General features: G+C 43.2%; 1 protein-coding gene across 1 annotated transcript in view; it reads right to left on the bottom strand.

Annotated features, from left to right (window-relative positions):
* CFAP221 (cilia and flagella associated protein 221) overlaps positions 1 to 23,054 on the bottom strand; it is an 89,599-nt gene that overhangs the window by 19,622 nt on the left and 46,923 nt on the right. The window contains exons 13-19 of the mRNA XM_055122322.1: positions 21,926 to 22,015; positions 20,060 to 20,158; positions 15,992 to 16,097; positions 10,612 to 10,742; positions 8,356 to 8,436; positions 4,140 to 4,247; positions 3,916 to 4,050 (exon numbers count right to left, since the gene is read on the bottom strand). Of these exons, the coding sequence (XP_054978297.1) occupies positions 3,916 to 4,050; positions 4,140 to 4,247; positions 8,356 to 8,436; positions 10,612 to 10,742; positions 15,992 to 16,097; positions 20,060 to 20,158; positions 21,926 to 22,015 (750 nt within the window). The remainder of the gene's footprint in view (positions 1 to 3,915; positions 4,051 to 4,139; positions 4,248 to 8,355; positions 8,437 to 10,611; positions 10,743 to 15,991; positions 16,098 to 20,059; positions 20,159 to 21,925; positions 22,016 to 23,054) is intronic.

Here is a 23,054-nt window from a genome sequence, read left to right as displayed (position 1 = left end):
GCTGGTGATCAAACATTAGGGTCTGTCACGTGCATGGCAAGCACCCTACCTGCTATACTGTCTCTCTAGCTCCAGATTCGTTTCTATCCCTAGAGCCAAATAGGATGGGGAACAAGAGACGGAGAAGCAGGTAAGCATTGGGTTCTATCCCTAAAGCTGGGTTATCTCTCTTACTCAGGGGCAAGCAGGTTGGGAGGGAACAAGGTGAATGTAGGGGTGAGACAGAGCAGGGTGAAGGTGAAGAAAGAAAACACGTATCAAGAAAGCTGGTGTCTGGGGAGGTGGGAGAGATGTTTCTTGTGCCCCTATCTGTCCCCTTAATAAGCCAGCCAGCAAGAGCACTGTGGAAGAAGAACCACAGGGCCGGGAAGAGTATGAGCGCCCCCATCTGGGCTGAGCTGCTCCTCTCACATCAGTTTTCATTTTACAGCGTTTAATTAAAGTTGAGTAGAACTTTATTCCTGCATCTTCTCAAATATGTCTTTCTCATATTTGCCCCTTCCTTTTTCTCCCAGTGAAGTTTGGCTTTGCATTCAAGGATCCTTTTGCCGCTCTGTCCCCAGTGTTAGTCTAGTGACTGCCATCAGAAAGCAGTGGGGCCGTTCACCTCCTGCTGGACTCGGTCAGAGCTGGTGTTATGCTTCCTTCTAGGACATTTCGCCAGTTCACTGACTTTGTAGTGGCCTTGCCTAACCTGCATCTCAGCATCCTTTTGGCTGGCCCTGGATCTTTACTTAGGGCTTCCGAATCCTTTAATTTATAGTTACATTGATGTACAATTAATGTATAACAAACTATACAGATTGAGTATATTAGTTGATATTTTGACATAAATATCATTTATAAAAACATCACCACCATAAGCATCTCCATTACCAATCCCAGCGAAGTTTCTTCTTGCCTCTTTATATCTCTCTTGCCTCACCCTCCAAATCCATTCATCCATCCACTCATCCCTAATCCAATCCCTAATTTGCCTTCTGCCGTTATAGATTACTTAAGATGCTTCAGCCTTCCATATAAATGATATATTATAGTTGTCTCTCTCTTTTGGTCTGATTTATTTTACACACAATAATTATTCTGAGATTCATTCATGTTGTTACATGTATCATGAGACCACTCCTTTTTATTTCCTGAGTATTCCAATTGCATAGTAATACCAACTAATCTGTTGACATTTCTTCTTTCCTTTCTCCTTTCTTCCTTCCTTTCTTTCTTTCCTGGGAATATAAAGCTACTTTGTGTAGTTTAGCAAAAGTCTTTTATTATCATGGGTAAATATCTAGGAACAGAATGGCTAGATCATTTGGTAGGCGTGTATTTACTATTAATTTTTAACTGAACTTTATTAAAAAGCTGACTATTTTTCCAAAATACTTGTACCATTTTACATTCCCACAACAGTCATTAGTTTTAGATAGACTAACAGACATTTACTGTTTTACTGTGTTTCAGATTTGCATTTAACAGCTGATACATTATTTTGAGCATTTTTTCCACGTGCACTTTTGTTCTTTAACTTCTTTGGGGAAGTTTCTGTTCAAATTTCTCAGCTATTTTTAAATTGGTTCTTTGTTTTCTTTATTCCCTTTTAATAGTTTTTCATTCTCTTACCAGATATGTAATTTCTAAATATTTTATTTAAAGTCTACGATTTATCTTCTCATTTACTTAAATTACATTTTTGGAAGAGCAGGAATTCTTGATTTGCACAAAGGCCCAATTAATTCATTTAAAAATTATGAATTGTGAATTTAGTGTTGTATAAAAGAAATCTTTGTCTAACCCAAGGTTGCAAAGCCATATCATTTAGAGATTTTTATGTTTATATTTACATCTATAATTTATTTTGTGTTAATGTTTGTAAATGGCATGTGGTACAGGCTGAAGTTCTTTTACTTTTTATTTTTAGCAAACAGATATCCCAGCACTATTTATTGAAAAGACTTTAATCATATTTTTTAACCCTTGTCAAAAAATCATCAGAATTGGTCATATGAGTGCAAATATTTCTGGATTCTCTATTTTTATGATAATACTATATGTCTTGATCACTGTAGTTATATACTAAGCCTTGAATTCAGTAGTATTAGTCCTCAAAGTCCTTCAACTTTTCTCTCTTTTTAAAAGGTGAAGTAAAATAGTTTAATTTACAGAAGTTTATTTATAGAAATATGAGTGAGAAAGAGGAAAGGAGAAAGATAGATGCACATTCAAGAGAGAACACAGGCTTCTGCAGAGTAGAATAAACCTCCAGTTTGTTCTTCACAGCTGTTTCGGATTCTTGAGATACAGTCAGCAGCACTGAGATATAAAGGTGCAGGACTGGGGGTGGGGAGGGCCTGGGCTAATGCTGGAGGGACTCAGGATTCTGAAGGCAAACACTGCATGTATAACACAGTGATGTTGATTCTATTATTCAAAACAAATAAATCATTAGAAAAGAAAACTATAACAGACTAAAAATAATAAAAATAAACTCTGACCCAAAGTTGTTAGATATACTTGCATTCCATACAAATTTTAGAATAAACCTGTCATTTTCTACCCCACAAATCTCCAATTAACATTAATTTTTAAGACCATACTAATTTTATTGGGATCTTACTAATTTTTTTTTCAGTCTGGAAAAAATGATGTTTTTATAATATTAATCTCCACTAACATTGGTATATTTTTACTTTTATTTATTTTTTAATTTACCTCAGTAGTATGATTTTTCAGTGTAGTGTGTATCAATCGCAAATTATTTTGTTGGGTCTATCTACCCCAATATATCATATTTTCATATTTTTAAGTAGGTAATTTCTTTTAAAAGTTAAACTTTGAATTATTTGTTGTTAGTCTATACAAATATAATTGCCATTTTGCTTGATGATCTTGTATCCTATAATCTTGATAAATTCATTCCATTTTGGTAGATCTGGGGGGAAATTCCATTGGAATACCTATGTAAACAATAATAATTTTGTCTCAAATAAGAAGTACAAATGGCCAAAAAACAAATGAAAAAATACTCTATATCACTAATCATCAGGGAAATGCAAATCAAAACAATGAGATACCACTTCACACTGGAGAGACTGGCGCTGGTACACATAGCAAAGAACAGCAAAGTTTTAGTGAGGATGTGGGGAAAAGGGACTCGAATTCACTGCCTGTGGCAAACGGTCCAGCCTGTTTGGAAGACAATGTGATCATCCCTCAAAAAAAAAACTAGGAATTGAGCTTCCTAGGACCAGAAATCCCACTCCTTGGAATATACCTCAGGCGCCCCAAAACACAATGCAGAAAGGATATCTGCACTTCTATGTTCATTGCAGCACTAGTCACAATAGCCAAAGTCTGGGAACAACCCAAGAGTCCAAGAACAGATGACTGGATAAGAAAGCCATGGTACAAATACACAAGGGAATACTACTTGGCTGTAAGAAAAACTGTATCTGGGGCCAGAGAAATAGTTTGCTTTGTACACAATCAAGCTGGGTTTAATCCCTGGCATTCTATATTGTCCCCCAAGCACTGCCAGGAGTAAGTCCTGAGCATAAATTCAGGAGTAATTCCTGAGCATATATCAAATGCTCAAGCATGGTTCGAATATAAAAAAAATAGAAAAGAAAGAAAATATGTAGTCATGTAATTTGCTACTACATGGATGAATCTGGAGAGTATCATGTTGAGTGAAGTTAGAGGGAGAGGAACAGACACAGAATGATCTCCTCCTGTGTGGGAGATAAACTTTTTGGGAATATTAAATACTCAAACTCAAAACACTGGCCGGACATTTCAAAGAGGATTCACCATTTGATGGCAGTGATGGCAAAGATAGATAGGAATGCACAGGAGAATGTTTCTGTTATGGTACATAGCTACTGCGAAAATAAAGGGGCCGAGAGCACAAGTATCACTTACAAAAATGTAAAGCGGGTCGTAGTCCAGAGAACTGGCTAAGGTCTTCGGTGGCTTCATATTCAGGATGGAGATTCTGCTGGGGAGCTGCGGGGTGCTGTCCTGCTTTGGCAGCGTAATGACAGTGGCGGCTTCATCCTGGGCATGACCAGAGCAGATATGTTGAGGGACATCAGGACGAAAGGGGATGGGGTGAGGGGGGGATTCTGGCAGACAGGCTTTGTTACCTCAGCTCCCTGCTTCAGGGCTCGAGCAAGATTTTGAGTTGTATAACTGATGGAAGACCCCTCCACATAGAACGGCTGGTAGCCCTTGACTTTGTACAGCTGAGGAACCTGAGGGTAAAAAAATAAATAAATAAACAATGGTGGAACGTCCTTCAAAGCCCGACGAGGTGGGCAGAGATGGACTTCTCAAGTGCAGCATGGGGCTGCCTGATGGAATAAGAACAGAGAGCCACGTTCTGAGCATCAGGTGTAACAATTATTCCCTCCATCAGTGGCGGGGGTGGGGAACGTCAGTGCTAAAACCAGCCCTGTCCTGGGTCCCAACATAATCTGAGCATTCATAGATCAAGGGTCTTCACTGGAGAAATACACCAAACACTGGTTTGTCAATTTCAGATGTCTATCCTTTTATAAAACATAAGGGTCATAGGCCTTTAAAAAAAAGGTCTAACTTTTATTCCCCCCTCGATGGTTCACCGCCTCATCTTGGCAAGGGGGTGACAATGGTGCCAACCAGTGAAGAGCAAAGCAATAGGTGCTGCCCAGAGATGCAGGCAGGTGCAGGGCTGGACTCCTTGCATTTACTGTGTTGATCTGGCCAGTACTTTCTGTACATGGTAGCACGTCCATATTGCTCAAGGTGTGTGGCGTGTTTGTCATCGTGCAGATAGTTACAACATGCCACCCATCTGGAGAGCCTGGCAAGCTACCCATGGCATATTCTATATGCCAAAAACAGTAACAAAAATGGGCTTCATTCCCCTGACCCTGGGAGAGCTCCCAATACGGCAGCACTGAGAAGGATGAGCAAGGAGAGGCTACTAAGATCTCAGGGCCAAACTAGGCTGCCAAAATAAAGTAGGACCTAAATGACTGTCTGCACTTTAACACATGTACGCTGGCATTGGAAGCATCCATCGAGGACCTGATGGTGCAAGCGCAGAAGATCAAGTATGATTTCATTGGATTGACCAAGATGAGAAGGCATAGATCACATCACGCCATTTTCAACACTGCAGAAGAACTGTTCCTTGGAACATGCAACAGTAGAGGTGTTGGTGGCGTCAGTGTCCTCGTCAACATGAAGTTGGCCATGAGCATTGATTCATTCGAATGCCTAACAACCCGAATCAGACAATTACCGCTTGAATAGACATGGCTCTTTGCCGGCAGTTTCTATCTTCGTTGTCTACGCACCAACATCCAACTACGATGAAGAAGAAACTGAGTTCTACATGGAGCTGGAGAAATTCTACAGAGACTACACCTTCTACAAGGTCATTGTCAGTGATTTTAACGCCAAGATTGGACTGAGAAGATCACCTGAAGAACTCCACATTGGAACCCATGGCCTAGAATGGAACAAACAGGGTGAGACTGTCTGAGTTCATCATATCGATCAAGACCATCCATGGTAACTCGCAGTTCCAGAAGGCTGAATCTAAATGTTTGCATGGGAGTCTCCCGGTGGAAAGTTCCACAATGAAATTGACCACATCATATTCAATCGACGGTTTTGCCTGATGGACGCCGCTGTTGTCCCAAAATTCCAAATGGGATCAGACCACTGGCTTCTTTGTGCAAAATTCTACTTCATGAAGCGGGGAGAAAGGGCTGCAAAGTTTAAGAAAAGAATTCCCTGAACCACCACCAACTGGGAGCTCTTTGGCACTATTGCAGCAATATGGGAAGATGCTATCACTGACAACCTCGAGGAGGAATGCAATCAACTGGTTCAGCACCTTCATGATTATGTGAGGAATGCTGAGAGAAAGCCACAAAAATACGCCTGTCTTTGGAAACTCTCGAGCTCATTCACCAATGTGGTCTGGCACGAGTCTCAGGCAATCAATCACAAGCTAATGTCTGAGCTCACAAAGCTGTGCAGAGAAGGAATAAAGGAAGACCTCAAAGAGAGAAGAGCACCAGTGTTGGCTGATGTGGCAGAAGCTGGGAAAAGTATTTGCAACACCTGCCTGTCCTTCGCCAACTACAAGGCCAAGATGACTGCCCTCTGATGTCCTGATGGATCTATCACATCTTCCAGAAGGGCAATGGAGAGAATTATTCACGACTTCTACTTGGATCTCTCCGACAGCCATGTCCACCTGCCCACATACCAAATTCCACAGAATGGATATGTTGTTCCTAATGTCCACTGCAGAGAAGCGATAAAGGAAGACCTCAAAAAGAGAAGAGCAGCAGTGTTGGCTGATGCAGCAGAAGTCGGGAAAAGTATTCGCAACATTCTCCTGTCCTTCGCCAACTATAAGACCAAGATTACTGCCCTCTGACGTCCTGATAGATCTATCACATCTTCCAGAAGGGCAACGGAAAAGGTTATCCACGATTTCTACTCAAATCTCTTCGATAGCCATGTCTACCTGCCCACATACCAAATTTCGCAGGATGGATATGTCGTTCCCAGCGTTCTCCCTTCCAAAATCCACGCCATTTCATTGGTAAAGAAGCATACAGCACCCGGTCCAGACAAGGTCACTGTCTGGACACCTGAGCACCTGAAGAATCTGCCACTAGTACTTGTCAATATACTGGCTCAGCTCTTCACATGCTACCTGTCTGAATTCAAGGTTCCATCTTAATGGAAAACCAGCAGGACCATTTTGTTGTAGAAGAAGGGAGACATTCACAATAGCAGCAACTATTGCCCGATCTGCCTGTTGTCCGTTGTCTACAAGTTGTTCATTCGAGTCATCCTGAATAGGATTGGCAGAACATTAGATGAGGGACAATCATGTGAGCAAACTGGGTTCCAAAAAGGATTCAGCACAATTGACCATATCCACACAGTCACCAAGCTCATTGAGGTTTCGTGAGAGTTCAAGATGCCACTCTGCCTAACATTCCTTGATTTAAAGAAGGTCTTTGATTCTATTGAGACTGAAGCAGTCATTGAAGCCCTAGCCAAACAGGGTGTTCAAACTCAGTACATCAGGATCCTCTGTGAGCTGTATTATGTATTCACCACCAGGATCTCACCATTCTACAAGGAAGTGATCATTGACGTAAAATGAGGGGTTCGGCAGGGCAATACCATTTTACCAAAACTCTTCAGTGCTACCCTTGAGAATGTCATGCAATAACTGGAATGGGAAGAAATGGGAGTGAAGATAGATGGTCGGCAGCTACATCACCTCCGCTTCGCTGATGACATCATTCTAATAACACCAAACATTAGCCAAGCAGCACCAATGCTGGCTGACTTGGACCGTGAGTATGGAAAGGTCAGACTGCAGCTAAATCTCAGCAAAACGATGCTCATGAAAAAAGAACTAGTCCCTGACATTCCATTTGCTCTCAATGGAATGAACATCTCCAAATGCAGCAGTTATGTGTACCTAAGTCGAGAACTCAACATGACAAACGATCTGACACCTGGGCTGTGCAGGAGGAAGAAAATGACATGGAATGCCTTCAAGAGTGTCAAAGAAGTTGTTAAGAGGACAAAGAACCTCCAGCTCCAGGCACATCTTTTTGACTTCACTGTTCTTCCTGCATTAACATATGCCTCAGAGACCTGGGCCCTACGAAAACAGGATGAGACCGCTATTCGGGTCTCCCAAAGAGGAATCAAAAGAGCTATGCTTGGAATATCACATTTCACTCAAGTGAGAGAAGGAATCCGGAGTTCCACCCTCCGTTGATGATCAAGAATCAAGGACACTGTCTCCTTTGCCAAGATGGGCCGATGTGTTGAAAGTCAGATGGGCTGGACATGTAATGTGATTTGGAGACGACCACTGAACTAGAGCTGTTATTGACTGGATTCCAAAGGACGTCAAAAGAACACCTGGCCGCCCACCTACAAGATGGTCAGATTCTTCATCAAGACCCTGAACGAAAGGTTTGAGGCTCTTCATGTTCCTGGAGCGAGCAGACACCATTGGGCAACACTAGCACTTGACGGGGACGAATGGAGACATTTGAGCAAATCGATAAGCAACAGGATGACAAGTGATACAAGAGAACTTTCATTCATGTTAACTTGTGTTTCTCCCCTCCCTTTAATTTCTAAAAGATGTGCTTAAGATAGGTTCATAAATACAAAACATGCTTCTTCAGAGTAAAGATGAAAGTTCCCATAAGCTACCTCTGGAAGGAATCTGTTTTACACCCCACAAACCACAAAAACAGAGCAATAACCCTCAATGTTATTGGGAAGAAATCCAGTGAACTTATATATGACAGATCTGACCTGAAGCTTGAAGAAGGAATAACTTTGCTTGATTTGAACTTCTGAAGCTTTAATCGGGACTGGTCCAAGGCCATCGGGAGCCTAACATGTGAAAAATCAAATTATGACATATAATCAGCACTGAGCCACAGTGACGATGTGTCTTTCTCTCAACATTGTGAGCATAAACAAATAGTTCTATTCTCAATGTAACTGTGACCACAGTTGCTACTCAATGTGTGGGGGCAAAGAAACAGTGGTGGCCACTGCCCCTGTTCCTTATCTTTTAGTGTCTGAGAATCTTCATCTCTTTTATACATTTGTGGAAACTGTGGTGCCACCCAGTACCTGTTTCAGAAAAGAAGGATTTTATTTCTAGATGCTAGGAACTAGGCTGATAAAAATAGCCCTCAGGGCTTGGCTCTCTACAGGAGCTGCCTCCTCCAAAGAGCTGTCTCAGTGAAGGTCACATGCCTTCAAGGGAGCCCATCCAAGGACAGGTTGGACAGCAGTGGGAGCTGAATCCTGGCTCCCTACGTCAGCTCCAGAGCTGTCATAAGCTTAGCTGAGGTCTTTGCTCTGAAGGATTCTAGTCCTACAACTGTGTGTCCACTTGTGGCCCTCCCACCTGCAGGTCCTCATGTCAACAGCACTTCCTGGTAAACTCTTTGTTGTCACATGCTGCAGACAGCCAGAATACCTACAGCAGTCCCTGCCATAGTAATGCTCACTCAATACATTATTTCATCTGTATTTATCTGTATTTCATCTGAGATATCATCATGAAACAAACATGGTACAACCATAGTATGTCATCCATTTCCAAATATTTTCCAGTGTCATAGATGCTAAATAAAAACGTGATGTGATTTTTAGGATTGATAGGATATAGTACCTATGATATGAACTTAAAGTTTCTTTGTAACTAGGAATGCTGAAAATTTTGTTTTTCATTAATCCTGAGCATCATAGAAATTAATGAAATAAGCTTTGAGTAATTCAGAAATGATAAGTTAGATTCTATCCTATCATCCTTTCCACCTGTATTATTGAGTGCCATATCCTTGTTATTGATTGAAATTTACAGAGGCCCAGAGACCACTTTCAGAAATACTTTGCAAACTGGGCTGGATAATTCAATGCTGAGGTTCAGTGATGCACTGTTACTTGGGCCCAAAAGTGTTTGGGGTCCTCCAGGGCCACACCCCATAGTGTAGAGTGTGTGTGGGGGGGTCATGTAGTGCCAGGGACTGAACTTGGGTTACCTTCCCAGTCTAACATGTGAAATGTTGAAAGTCAGCTCAGCAATTCTTGAGTAGATTTACTTGAAATGCTTAAATGTTATAGGATATGAACAGCAAGTTAATTTTTTAAAACTAAAATATTACTTTGGATATAGACTCCCAATATCAACAAACTATGTGAGCTTGGACAGTATTCTATTACTATGCATTTGTGTCTCAGTTTCTGCCTCATCTCAAATGTTTATCAAAAGATGATAAACATTTCATACTTATTTGTTGGTGATAAAGCAAAAGTCATTCAACTGAAGTATTTGACACCACTTCACTCCTGGTAAATACAAAATAATAGCCATTGTTTTTACTATAATGCACGGCATGTCATAAGACAAGAGGAAAAATTATACAGCAAAGAGATGGAGGAAGATGAAAAGGAGAAGTGGGGATGAGGAAAAAATGATGGGGGAGAAGGAAAGAGGGACAGGAGGAGGCAATAAAGTAGGAGAAGCAAAAAAAAGAAAAGGAAGGAAAATGGAAGAGGAAAAGAGAAGCAGAAGAAAGGGAAGGAAGAAGAGAAAGAGGTGAAGAAGTTGGAGAAGGAAAGGAGGAAGGGGGGAAGTTCCAAGTCTGGTGGTATTCAAGACTAGGTTTAGGGGCCACATGCCCTCATTCCACAGGTCAGCTTGTAGGAACCTTTTCTGGCCTCTCCATTTGCTTACAAAGCAAGAGGGCTCACTTGAGAAATATCCACTTTCTTGTTTTTCCATATAACTTTCTGCTCTTAGCCCCAGTTTCTGGGAGTTTCAGCCTTGGGTTCCAGGCTGGGAAGGAAACAACCCAGGTGCTTGCATCGGATGCCAAGGACACGGCTATAGATGACTCCTGCTTTACCACTGCCCACGAGTTCCTGGGCATGGAGCTCCCTTAGGAGTTTCTTGGGGGAAGGAAAGGGGATGAAACCCTGGGATGGTCTTGGTGTCTTCCTAACAACCATCTGATTGTGCCTGCCCCCAGCCCCCAACCTGATGATACCCACCAATTCTTTGGAGTCCTGAGGAGGACTATAGGTTGGGAAGGAGAAAGGTAGAATGCTGGTGGGAGAAAAAGAATGACGAGGACGATAATCATTACTCATCCACAGATGAAAAATTTTGGACAAATCCATCTCTATGGGTAAAAAACAAAGCATCATGTGAGCACAGTTCAAAAAATCTTTAGCCATTTTAATTGAAGTACCAGGGTTTACAATACCATAAATTATACTTCTCATTCATGCCACATTCCAACAGCACATCTATCACAGTGTACCCATTTCCCTCCACCAGTCCAAAGCCCCCCACCCCACCCCCAACCACCCTTTTTCCCACGTAAACTCAATTCCATAGACAAAATCTCCAGTTCCAAAAGGGATCCTCATTCACTGATGGTGGGATTTGTCGACTGGTCCATCCTTTTTGTAAGATAATATAGGCATTCCTCAAAAAATAACATAGGAATTCAGTTTCCATATCACTCATCAATTGCACTCCTAGGAATATACCCTAAGGGTCCAAGCACAATGCAGAAAATATGTCTGCACTCCTAAGTTCATTGTAACATTATTCACAATAGCCAAAATCTGCACAACCCAAGTGCCCAAGAACAGATGATTGCATGAAGCTGCCATGATACATCTACAGAGTGCAGTACTACGCAGCCTTTAGTAAAGATGAAGTCCTGAAATTTGCTGTTACACGCATGGATGTGGAGACTATCATGCTTGATGTAATGAGTCAAAATGAGAGGGAGAGACACAGAATGATCTTGATCCTTTATATAAGGATCCTTTACATAATATGGGAGTGATTAAAGCCCAGACATAATAGAAGCAAAGGGTAGGAGAATAATTCCTTAGTAGGAAGTCTGCCACTGTTGTGACAGAGGAGGTAGATCAGGGAAGGGACCACTTAGACAATGATAGAGGAACGTGGTCACTCTAGATGAGGACTGGGTGCTAAAAGGAGGTAAAGTGGGGCTGGAGCAATAGCACAGCGGGTAGGGCGTTTGCCTTGCACGCGGCAGACCCGGGTTCGATTCCCAGCATCCCATATGGTCCCCTGAGCACTGCCAGGAGTAATTCCTGAGTGCAGAGCCAGGAGTAACCCCTGAGCATCGCCAGGTGTGACCCAAAAAGCAAAATAAATAAATAAAATAAAATAAAAGGAGGTAAAGTGACATGAATGTACCCTATCAATAATAGCATTGTAAACCAAAATGCGTAAAGGGAAAAAAAGAAAGAGGAAAGTGCCTCCAGTGAGATAGGCGAGGGACGGAAGAAAAATTGGGCACATTGGTGAGGGAAGGTAACACTGGTCAATGGATTGATGCTCAAACATTGACCCCCTGGAACTCAATCATGAATCATTTTGAATCTTTGTAATTCATGTAACCAACTTATAATTCAATAAATTATAATTTTAAAAAATGTCCAGTTCCAACTGTTCTAGCCATTTGTTGTTTCCTTACTAAATCTATTTATATCCTACACATGAGAAAGATCTTTTTAAAGACTTATTGTGAAGGTGGTAACACCTACAAATACATAGATGATTAAAGAAAAATTTCTAAAATTCCACAAAGTTGTACATCAATGATAAGCTGAAAAAATATTTTTCCAAAAACTCTATATAGTGAATAATTTTATAGTAAACATCCAAAAATTAATGTAATATATGTGACTCCTACAAATACATAATTTCATAAGAACAGGGATAGGAGAATTAAGAAAATTTTAAGGGAAAATCTGAATAGACTTATAAAAATATGTTTTTTCCTAAAAAAAGAATATAGGCTTTATAATAGAAAGAATTATAGACAATGTTTGAGTATTTGCATTAAGAAGTAAAAGATTATAATAAAAATATCCATAAATACACACAAATAATCTGAATAGACACAGAATATTCAATATAATTCAAACATAATTTAGTATTGAAAAATTTAAAATTTCTTAGCAACCTGGGCATAAGCAGACCTTTCTTAGTCTTATAGAGAGCAACCATAATATCCACAAGTGTATGCCATTCTCAATAGCAGAATACTAAGAAGTTTCTCTTGTTTATTTATTTATTTATTTATTTATTAAATCACTGTGAGCTACAGTTACAAAACTTTCATGTTTGAGTTTCAGTCATACAATGATCGAACACCCACCCCTCCACCAGTGTCAATGATGGTTGGAGGGATCTCTTGCTTTTTAAACAAGCACCTTTAATGCTTCTTGCAGAATTGGTTTCAGGGCTATAAATTCTCTAACCCTGTCTATGGAGCTCTGTATTATTCCTTGAAATCAGAATGATAATCTAGGTGGATAGAGTATTCTTGGTGATGTGTTCATTTCACTCAATTTTCTTCTTCTTTTTTTTTCTTTTTATTCTCTTCACCATCTATTTTCTTCACCATTCTCTTCTGGCTCATAGTCTCATTTGATAGATCTGCTGTGAACCTATGGACTTTCCCTTGTAAGTTCCTTTTTTGGTCTTACTGCTTTTAATATTATGCACCTATCTATGGTTTTTGTCATGATTATAATGAGTTGCAGAGATCTTCTGTTTGGGTCTATTTATGCTGGGACTCTTTTGGCCTCTTTGATCTCAGTCCCTGCACTCCTCAACTCTCAGTAATTCTTAGCTATGATCTCTCTTAACCAGTAATTCTTCACAGAATTCACCTTTCTGTTCTTTAGGGACACAAATAATTCTTATGCTGCTCTTCTTGATTTCATCCCATAGTTTTCTGATGTGCTTTTTTCATTTCCTTTCAAACTTTTTTTGCCATCTTCTCATCTTCTGTTGTTTTTCTAGAGCCATCCTGCATCTCATCTTGGCTCTCCTTGATCTTTTCCTCAGCTGCTGTTATTCTGATGCTCAGACTCTCGTGTGTGTGTGTGTGTGTGTGTGTGTGTGTGTGTGTGTCTTATATCACCAACCATGTTATCCATTTCTTTCACTGAAAGAAATGTAGTATTTTCATTTCCACTCTCATACATTCTTGTGCTTTGCTGACTGGCTTTCTGTGACATTATTTCTTTGAACCCTTTAAACATTCTCAACATGGGGGGCTGGAGAGATAGCACAGCGGGTAGGGCGTTTGCCTTGCACGCAGCCGACCCGGGTTAAAATCCCAGCATCCCATATGGTCCCCTGAGCACGGCCAGGGGTAATTCCTGAGTGCAAAGCCAGGAGTAACCCCTGTGCATCGCCAGGTGTGACCCAAAAAGCAAAAAAAAAAAAAAACATTCTCAACATGGTATTACTAACGTCACTCTCAGGGATTACAAAACTGGTTGGTACTGGTAAAGTCTTCTGTGTTATTATTTTCACACATTGAACTTGGTTGGGTTCTACACGTCTTCTCTTTTGTGCTAGCTGTGTTCCTGCTGGGCTCAGAGTGAATCTTTATAGTTATTCCTCCCCACGTCAGGAACTTATTAATGCATTTTTACATGAAACTACCATCTTTATTTATGAATCTGTCACTTTAGTTATGAATCTGTCACACACACCATTTCAAAATGAGTATCTATGTGCAGATACAATGGTCCCCTGGTACCACTAGCAGTTTTCCTTGCCTCAAACTCTTTATCAAAATTTTAGAAAATATTCTTTTACTTCCAAAGATCTATAATTCCTAATTTAGGTCTCTATAATGAATACTCTTTGCCCTTGTTGGCAAGGAAAAAAAAACTAAGTTCAAGAGATCAGTGAAGATATTTTGTAGGCATACATGCATAATTCACAGTAATGTTTATATATAGATATGTAAACATTTGTATAATTAGTTTGGGGGATAATCTGTGGAGGTGCTTGGGGGTTACTCCTGCTCCTGGCAGGGTGCTTGGGTGCCACTCCCAGCAGTGCAGGGGAACCATGTTCTGCTGAGGATTGAATCCAGGTTCCTACATGCAAAGCCTGGGCTCCAGCCATCATACTGTCTCCCTGGCCCTCCTTCAATAGACACCTTAGAGGAAAGAAAGAAGAAGAGCCAAGAAACTATTAGAGAAAAAAAAAACAGACATCTAGAGATGTGGCAGGAGGAGAGGCACATTGATGCTCCAGGAGGATGGAGACACTGAGCCTCAGATGGGAAGGAAGAGTGTAGAATCATTGCTGCTCTGAATATGCGCCCCAGATTGGAAATAAGTATTTGGGAAGAAGGTGGTGATGTGACTTTTGGGTCCCAGAAACTGCCTAGAATGTGTCTCCCACTGTACAAGTCAACCCAAGGTCAGGGGATTCAAATTTCCTTAAGCTGCAGAGCTCAAAAGCTGTGTGTGCAAAGGATGAATGAAGATGACAACAGGTCCAGCTAATCAACAAGGAAAGATGGCTACTATTTGTGGTAGCAGGAGGACGGATAACAAAACTAACAAGGTCAAAGAGCAAGTTGGCAGGATGTCACTCGGCACTTACAGGACACTGGGGATTCAAACTTATGACAGTATGCTTACAAAGTTGCAAGGCAAGTGCTCTAAGTCACTGTGTTCCTCCTCTGGATCATTATTCTAGTCTTTTGGTGACAAAAAAAAGAACCAGAGGCACAGAACAAGAGATCTGACCAGTCAAGCTTCACAGTCCAGGTTGGATTGGTCTTCAGCACGTGGATAGATATTTTAGCTAAACCTGGTATGGAGGCTTGTTTACGTCTTGTTGGTTTATACCCCTACCCTTCTTCCTCCTCCCAATGATACCCAAAGTCCATTTCCTGCACCTTGTGAAGATGTCGCCTTGTCCAGTGAAAAGGACTTTGCACTGGTCATTAAGTTAAAGATCTTGGTGAGATTGTCCTGGGAGAGGCAGGTGGGCCTAGGGTAGACTCCTAGTGGAGATGAGTTGACTGAAGCAAAACCTGAATGCTGTGAGGAAGGGATCACATGCCAAGGAATGCAGAAGGCCTTCAGAAGTGGGAAAGGCCAGAATACATTCTCTCCTAGAGTTTCCACGAGGAGTCAGCCTTGAGTCAGCGAGAAGTCAGACTTCTGAAGAACAATGAGGTGATGAATTTTTGTTTTGTTTTGTTTTTTTTGAGGGGGGAAGGGGCCACATTCGGAAGTACTCAGGTGTGTAGCTCTGTTCTCTGCACTCAGGGATCACTCCGGAGCATACTTGGGGGAACCATATGATGTTCCACGTGTCCAACCAGGTCAGCCATGAGCAATGCAAATACCTTACCTGTACTATCTTTCTGGCCAAGATGATAAGTTTGTTTTTCTGGCAATATGTAAGTTTACAGTGGTTTATTACAATAGCAATAGAAACAAATAAATTTTATTTGTGAAAAATTTTTGTGTCTGCATAGTTAAGTTCAATGTAGAGAAACTTCAGGCTTAGAGGACTCATTGACTGGGGAGACCCTCATCCCTCATAGAGGCCCTTTACCTTGCTCTATCGATTGTCTTCCTAGACTCAAATTTCTCTTCACTTCCTCCTTATTTATTTCGCGTACAGCTTTTAGCAATTTGTGTAGCCGTCGATTAACCATGACCTGGAATTTAAAAGAATGACAGTTTGGAGTTATGATTGTGCACAGGCCCATTTGGAAATTCAATCTAATTCTTTTTATCCAACCACAGGGAAGGGCTGAGGCCTCCACAGTCAGTCAGAATTCACAGAGTAAGTGTTCTCTGCCACTAATAAGGACATACACACTTCAGAGACTGGACAATATTAACACGAGACTGCAAAAACAAACACAGAAAAACAACCAGCTGATCATCTGACCTTGTCATACTGAATTTATGTGCCCCCATTTTCTTGTATTCCTAGAGTGCAAAACTTGACTGCTAGTTCTACCTTTTCCTCTACTTTTCACCATATCTGAAAAGTGATCTTGCTGAGATATTTTCAGAGTGAGTTAGTGTCATTTCAACTAACGGTTCTGTAGATGCAGGGCTATAGGGGGCCAGCCACACACTCTGCATGCTCCTGGAAGGGGGACTTACCTGTGCATAGAACGACTGCTAAGGCTGTCACTGGTTCCATGTCTAATGTGCCTTCCCACTTGCAGAGGACTCTGATTGAACAAATAGTAGCAAGCGCCTGCTGTGTGGCCAGGTATGGGAAATATAGATGGTAGCAAACAGATGTCCTGCGTGCATAGGGCTGACATTTTATATATATGTATATATATTTATACATACATACATACATATATATGTATATATGCATGTATATATATTTTATTTTCATAAAGTTGTTCACAATAATGGACTACATTCAGTATTTTGACATGAGTCTCACCACCATCACACCTTCCCACCACCATTATTTTGAATTTCCTACCACCACTCAAACCTGCTGAACAGGCAGATGCTAGATAATTTATTTGCATTGCCTAGTATGAATAATATAGGATGTCACGTGGCCGTGCTCCTAGAAATCTGAAATTTTAGATCATTAGGGTCTGGAGAAATCTCAGCAGTGATGTGTTCTGTTCTGAGATTCTTTTGTGTGTTTCTGGATCATGTCCATTAATGAGCCTAAGTATTCACCAAAGGCAGCTCGAGGGCATGACATCCAGTGTCCCTTGGGGGCAGAGAGATGGGAAGGGCTGGTCCATCCCTTATGCCATGAGGCCTGTAGTTTGCCATCACTAATCCCAAGCACCTTGGCTTTTCATTGGGTTCTGGAAGATGGTGGCCACCGGGATTCCTAGGGGGCAGGTGGAGGGACAATGTCTGCTTCTGTCTGAGGTATCCTGGTGAAATCGACCTGGTGCGAAGTCTGGAGGCATCTTTGCAGCGAGCCTTTGAGTTCTGAGATTCTTTTGTGTGTCCAGGCTGACACTTTCACTGTGTGTGTGTTGGGGAAGGGGGCATGATAATGAACATGCAAACACAGGATAAATGCCATTGAGCAGATGGGAACTTAGACATGCACAAGAGTGTGGCTGAAGGGTCTGGGAGGGAAGTGCTCTAGCCACATAAGCAAGCATCGTGGAAGGAACTAAGGTTTTATTCTGACACTTGGATGATGTAGAGACCCAAGAAATGGGGAATCAGAAAACACAAAACTCCAATTCAGAACAAAGTTCTGGTCTGACTTTGGAGCCTGATAAAACTTGGGCTGCGAATTCTTGTCCTCATGGGAAGTCTTTGGAATGTCACCAGAGAGAGGTATTGTTAACTTTAAGCTGGGTGGGGGGAATGGGGAATTGGGCTACTCTGAGCTCAGGTATCACTGCTGGTGGTGCTCAGCAGGCTACATGGTGCGGGGGGATTCCAACCAGAGTTGGCCAATACAGGGCAAGTGCCTTAACCTCTGCACTATCTCTCTGGTCCTAACTTGAAAGCTTTGAAGATAGCACTTTAGGCAGAATTGGGGGACCAGAAGCAGTGGGATCAGTGGCAGAGAGCCCACAAGAGATGAGGGACAGAGAGTGATCTGGGGATACCTAATACATCAGGCTGGGGAAATGGTCACACAGGAGAGTGTACGGTGGGGAAGCCAGAGCCGTCACTCAGAGAGGGCTCATGTTACTCCCTCTCCACACAGGAGGGTGTGCTGCATAAGGGCCTCAGTGGTCCCATTTGTGCCAGGCCTACCCGCCAAGATCCGGGATGTTGTGTCTCTCCCTGGTCAGCATCTGTGCTCCCTCCGCACCCCACAGCATGGCTGCCCCGTGCCTCTTTCCAGCACCCAGTTCCTGCTGAGAGCCCCCAAGATCTGCACTACACAGAAAACGCCCAGACACTGGCACAGCAAGAACAGCGGCTGTGTCTGGCCTTGGAGATGGGTGAGAAGGCAGGTGATTGCTGTCGTGAGCCTGGTCTCTCTGGCCAATTGTCACCAGCCCAGTAAGCCACTGCTTGGATGTGATAACCTGTGGGAACCTCTGATCCCTACTCCTTCATCGATTTTCACAACCACCTCATTGGTAGCCTCGGTTCCCTGTGTGACAACGATGGCACAGAAATTATCTGAGACCAGAACGCACCCAGGAAATAACACCGAGACCTGAATGCAGGCGAGCTGGCTCCAGCACCTAAGGCTTGACCACTGCTCTCCCCAACCTTGGGGCTCTGCCCCTGGGGAGAGCCATGCCCTGGTGGCAGAGTCAAGAGTTCCAAGGGCAGCCTAAGACACACGGAGATTGCCAGGTATTTAAGCTTCAAGGGACAGATCCTTGAGGGGATGGAGAGCTGAATTGGTCCAAGGGACAGGGGTGGACAGAAGGAGCAGAGATGGAATGGTGTCTCGGTTGGAGCGTGAGCATTTATAGCTATAACGGGAAAGGAGCTGATGTGTATGGGAGAAGGGACTGGACAACACAGAGGGGAGGGCGCAGCTGCAGAGTTCTCAGGGGCTCCCTTACACGCGCTGCATCAGCATGAGACTCTAAGAAGTCTTCATTTAGGCAGCTGGTCTAGAGAAGGGACCACCATGACAAAGATAGTTGGGAATGGTCACTCTGGCCAAGAACTGTGTGTTGAAACAGGTATAGGAACAAACAGGATAACCTCTCAGTACCTGAGAGAGAGAAAGAAGGAAAGTGCCTGCCATAAAGACAGGCTGGGGGAAGGGTGATGGGAGAGAACCTGGGGGTATTGGTGGTGGGCAATGTACACTGGTGGAGGGATGGGTGTTAGAACAATGTGTGATTGAAACCCGACCATGATCAGCTTTGTAATTCTGTATCTCACAAGGACTCAAAAAATTTTTTTAATTAAAAAAAATAGAAGTCTTCATTTGACGCACTCACAGTAGGCCTCTGCAGGCTGCAAAAGTGCTGCGTGGGAGGCTGGCGTAATTTGAAGGGGCACTGGCAGGGAGAAGACACCACTCGAAGGGCCTGGTTGCTAGAGACAAGATCCCTGGGGAATTCCCAAGTGCTAGCCCTCACACAGATTTGTTCTAGGAGCCAGCAGCTCTACTCCTGAGGACAGATGCCGAGAATGGAAAGCATGTCCATGAACTTGTACAGAAGGTTCCATGAAGCTACTAAGCCCCATCAGGGCAAGACAACATGTCTCAGCTGATGACAAGGCATGTATGTAGTCTTGTGCAGGCAAGGGAGCAGTGCTTAGCCATAAGAAGGGATGAAGTTCTGACTTGTACAACCACAGGGATGTCCCACAAAAGATGCCAGTGACACAGGGAGGTGTCTGGGTCTGATCCCATTGCTAGGAAATGTAAATCTCCAGAAGGGGCAAATCCACAGAGACAGAAAGCAGCGGAGTGGTCATGGAGAAGGACTGCTAATGGAAAGGGTTTCATTTCGTGGTGATAAAAACGTTCTAAAAGTAGGTAGCGGTGATGGCTGTATTACAGCAAACACGACTAAAAACCGAGCAGCGCACTTTACAAGGGTGAGTTTTATGGGATGTGAAAGTACATCTCAATAAATGGTTGTAAAAAAAAAAAAAAGCCCCCAAGCCCCTTCTTGTTCAATTCCCTTGTGCAATGATGAAGCAAATTCCAATTTTTTCCTGCTGTAGGGAGACTTACCTTGCGTGCTGCTTGTTGAAAACGTCTTTGTGCCCTGAATCGGTTGACCCAAGTATTATTAAGGAGAGGATCAAAACTGGGATGAAATTCTTGCGTTTTCTGTGAACATAATGACACAGAGACATCTTAGATGATGATGTTTTACTCTGGGCATAGGCACATAATGAAACTTTTTTAGATTTGGTCTTAAATGACTCACTCTATCATTAAGGAGTATGAATTAGCATACAGAGTAGGACAAGGGTTACTTCATGGACTGGGGATGGAAAGAGGAAGAAGATAGGATCCGAGGTGCCTGGAGGGCCCGCTAGGGAGGGGAGATGCGTGCTGAAAGTAGGCTACAGACCGAATGATGGCAATTCAATACCTCTATTGCAAACCACAACACCCAGAAGGAGAGACAGCAAAAAGGGAATGCCCTGCCACAGAGGTGGGGTGGGGTGGAGGGGGGGGGATACCGTGATTATTGGTGGTGGAGAATGGGCACTGGTGAAGAGATGGGTGCTCGATCATTGTATGACTGAAACGTAAGCACAAAAGTTTGTAAGTCTGTAACTGTACCCCACGGTGATTCATCAAAAAATAATAATAAAAATTAATTTAAAAAAGATGGGATTCTGGATTTTAAGGCATTTGTTGTCTGGTAAGAGAAACCGACCATGGTGTGTGTGTGTGTGTGTGTGTGTGTGTGTGTGTGTGTGTGTGTGTGTGTGTGTGTTTGGGGTTCCTCTGAAGTGGAGGGGAGCTCCTTTGTTCCACCAACCCCTGCACATCACTGGGCCTGCTTGTGGTGGGCACGGGTGCACACGGGTCTCTAAAGGAAGGGGCAGCTAGAAACCCATGCTTGGAATTTCTTAGGACAGGGAAGTAATACAGATGATATGATTGATGTCAGAAGGGAACTTGTTCAAATTACCTCCTGCTGGAGGTGGGAGGCAGGGGGAGGAGGGGAAGGGACAGGGCTATGGGATTAGGTGGCCAGGGGGCAGAGGGAGGGCAGGCGCCTGCAGAGAGGAAGGAGGGTCTGATCTATGAGTCAGTTTATCAGCAAATGCACTGAGGGCAGATATGAAGGGTGGATTCAGGTGTTCACTGTGGAAGAAGAGCTGGGGCGAGATTGTGCAGCCAGACTGAATGTGCGGGAGAAGCAGAAATAGCTGAGAAGCAGCAAGCCTGGAAAATCGGGGCATTGACAAAAGGTGGGGAAACTGGGAGAAACTTTTCATTCCAAAAATTGCCCCTCCTCTGCCACCCACCTGCCTGCCACATGACTCAGAGGTCTGGAGTCTAGCACCACCTCATATGACCCAGTGTAATCCCCAGAACCACAAGGGTGGGACACCCCGCCACCCTACAGGGCTCCAGCAGCAGTGACAACATCAACAGAAGGGAAAGAAAGGAGCTATGACAGATCGGACCTTTCCTGACATGATGACAGGACAGAGGAACTGCGGGGAGAGGAGCTATACCAAGGGGCCAAGGCAGAGAGGGCATCTCTCCACCTCAGGTCCGTGGCAGAGTCACCAAATGCCACCCTGGCTCTGCCTTATTCCCACCGAGGGGAGGGGGCCAGCAGCAGAGTCCCTGCAGACAGGACCTAGGAGAATGAAGGGAAGCTGAAAAGGAGGCCGAGGCATGGAGAAAAGAGGCCAGGAAAGGAGGAACCAGGCCTGGGCAGCGCTTCACGGCATGGAAACTTTCAAAATAATGGTGGTGGGAAGGTGTAATGGTGGTGGGATTGGTGTTGAAATATTGAATGTCATCAATGAATGTGAACAACCTTATGAAAATAAAATTAAAAAAAAAAAACAAAGACCCACAAAGAACTGCCAATGGTGAGATTCCAAATACTGGCAACTTACCCACCTTTCCGATATCATGAACCACCCGGTGCTTGTTAATCTCTGTCTTGATGCGCTGAAACTCCTCCTTCAAAACAGGATCTCCTCGATCCAGCTGGGGATTTCACACAACTCACAATGAAATACAAATGTATGCGACTTTATTTCTCTCTTAAAGTCCCCCTAAGCAATTGGTCAAACCCACGCATGGAGCTGGCACGGGGACGAAGGCAACAGGGACAGCCTCAAGCACAGTCACAGCAGCCCTGCTGTCTGGACCTCCCAGCACACGGCAAAGGGTGTGACCTCAGGAGCTCCAAGAATGCGTGTATGAGCATTCTTGTAAGCATGTTGTGAGCAGCCCCATGAAAGAGGGTGACCCCGGGGAACACCAAGGATGAGGGGCTCCATGAAACCTGCCAGGAGTGATCCCTGAGTACAGAACCAGGATAACCTGAGTACTCTAGTTGTTTGTGTGGTCCAAACAGCAAAAGAGAAAAAAACAAAAATCAGCCAAGTGCATGTTCAATTCCTGAGCACTGCAGCAAACACAAGGGAGGGAAGGAGAACAATGAAATCAAATCTGACATACCAGGTACCTTTCCTAAATGCTAATATTGGGCAATATGTGATGGCTTTACATTCTTTTGTCTCTCATTTAAAGAGAGGGAGAGAGAGAGAGAGAGAGAGAGAGAGAGAGAGAGAGAGAGAGAGAGAGGCAGACAGAGACAGAGAGACAGAGACAGACAGAGAAACAGAGACAGAGATAAGTTCATTCAATTTCCTGATATAAACTTCAAAGTGGAGAAGGAAAAAATACTCCTGGGCCAGAGAGATAGTATAGTGAGTAAGACACGTGGATGACCTGGGCTGGATTCCTAGCACAGCGTATGGTCCCCCGAGGCAACCAGGAGTGATCCCTAAGTGCAGAACTAGGAGTAAGTTCTGAGTACAGCCAGGTGTGATGAAAGCAAAAATAATTTAAAAAAGAAAAAATATTCCATAGGGGCTGGAGTGATAGCACAGTGGGTAGTGCCTTGCATGCAGCTGACCTGGGTTCAATTCCTCTGTCCCTCCCGGAGAGCCCAGCAAGCTACTGAGAGTATCCCGCCCGCATGGCATAGACTGGCAAGCTCCCCGTGGCGTATTCGATA

The sequence above is a fragment of the Sorex araneus genome, chromosome X (assembly GCF_027595985.1).
Source record: "Sorex araneus isolate mSorAra2 chromosome X, mSorAra2.pri, whole genome shotgun sequence".
In the NCBI taxonomy this organism is placed as follows: domain Eukaryota; kingdom Metazoa; phylum Chordata; class Mammalia; order Eulipotyphla; family Soricidae; genus Sorex; species Sorex araneus.
The sequence above is the reverse complement of the archived record's forward strand: the minus strand, read 5'-3'. Positions and strand labels throughout refer to the sequence as shown.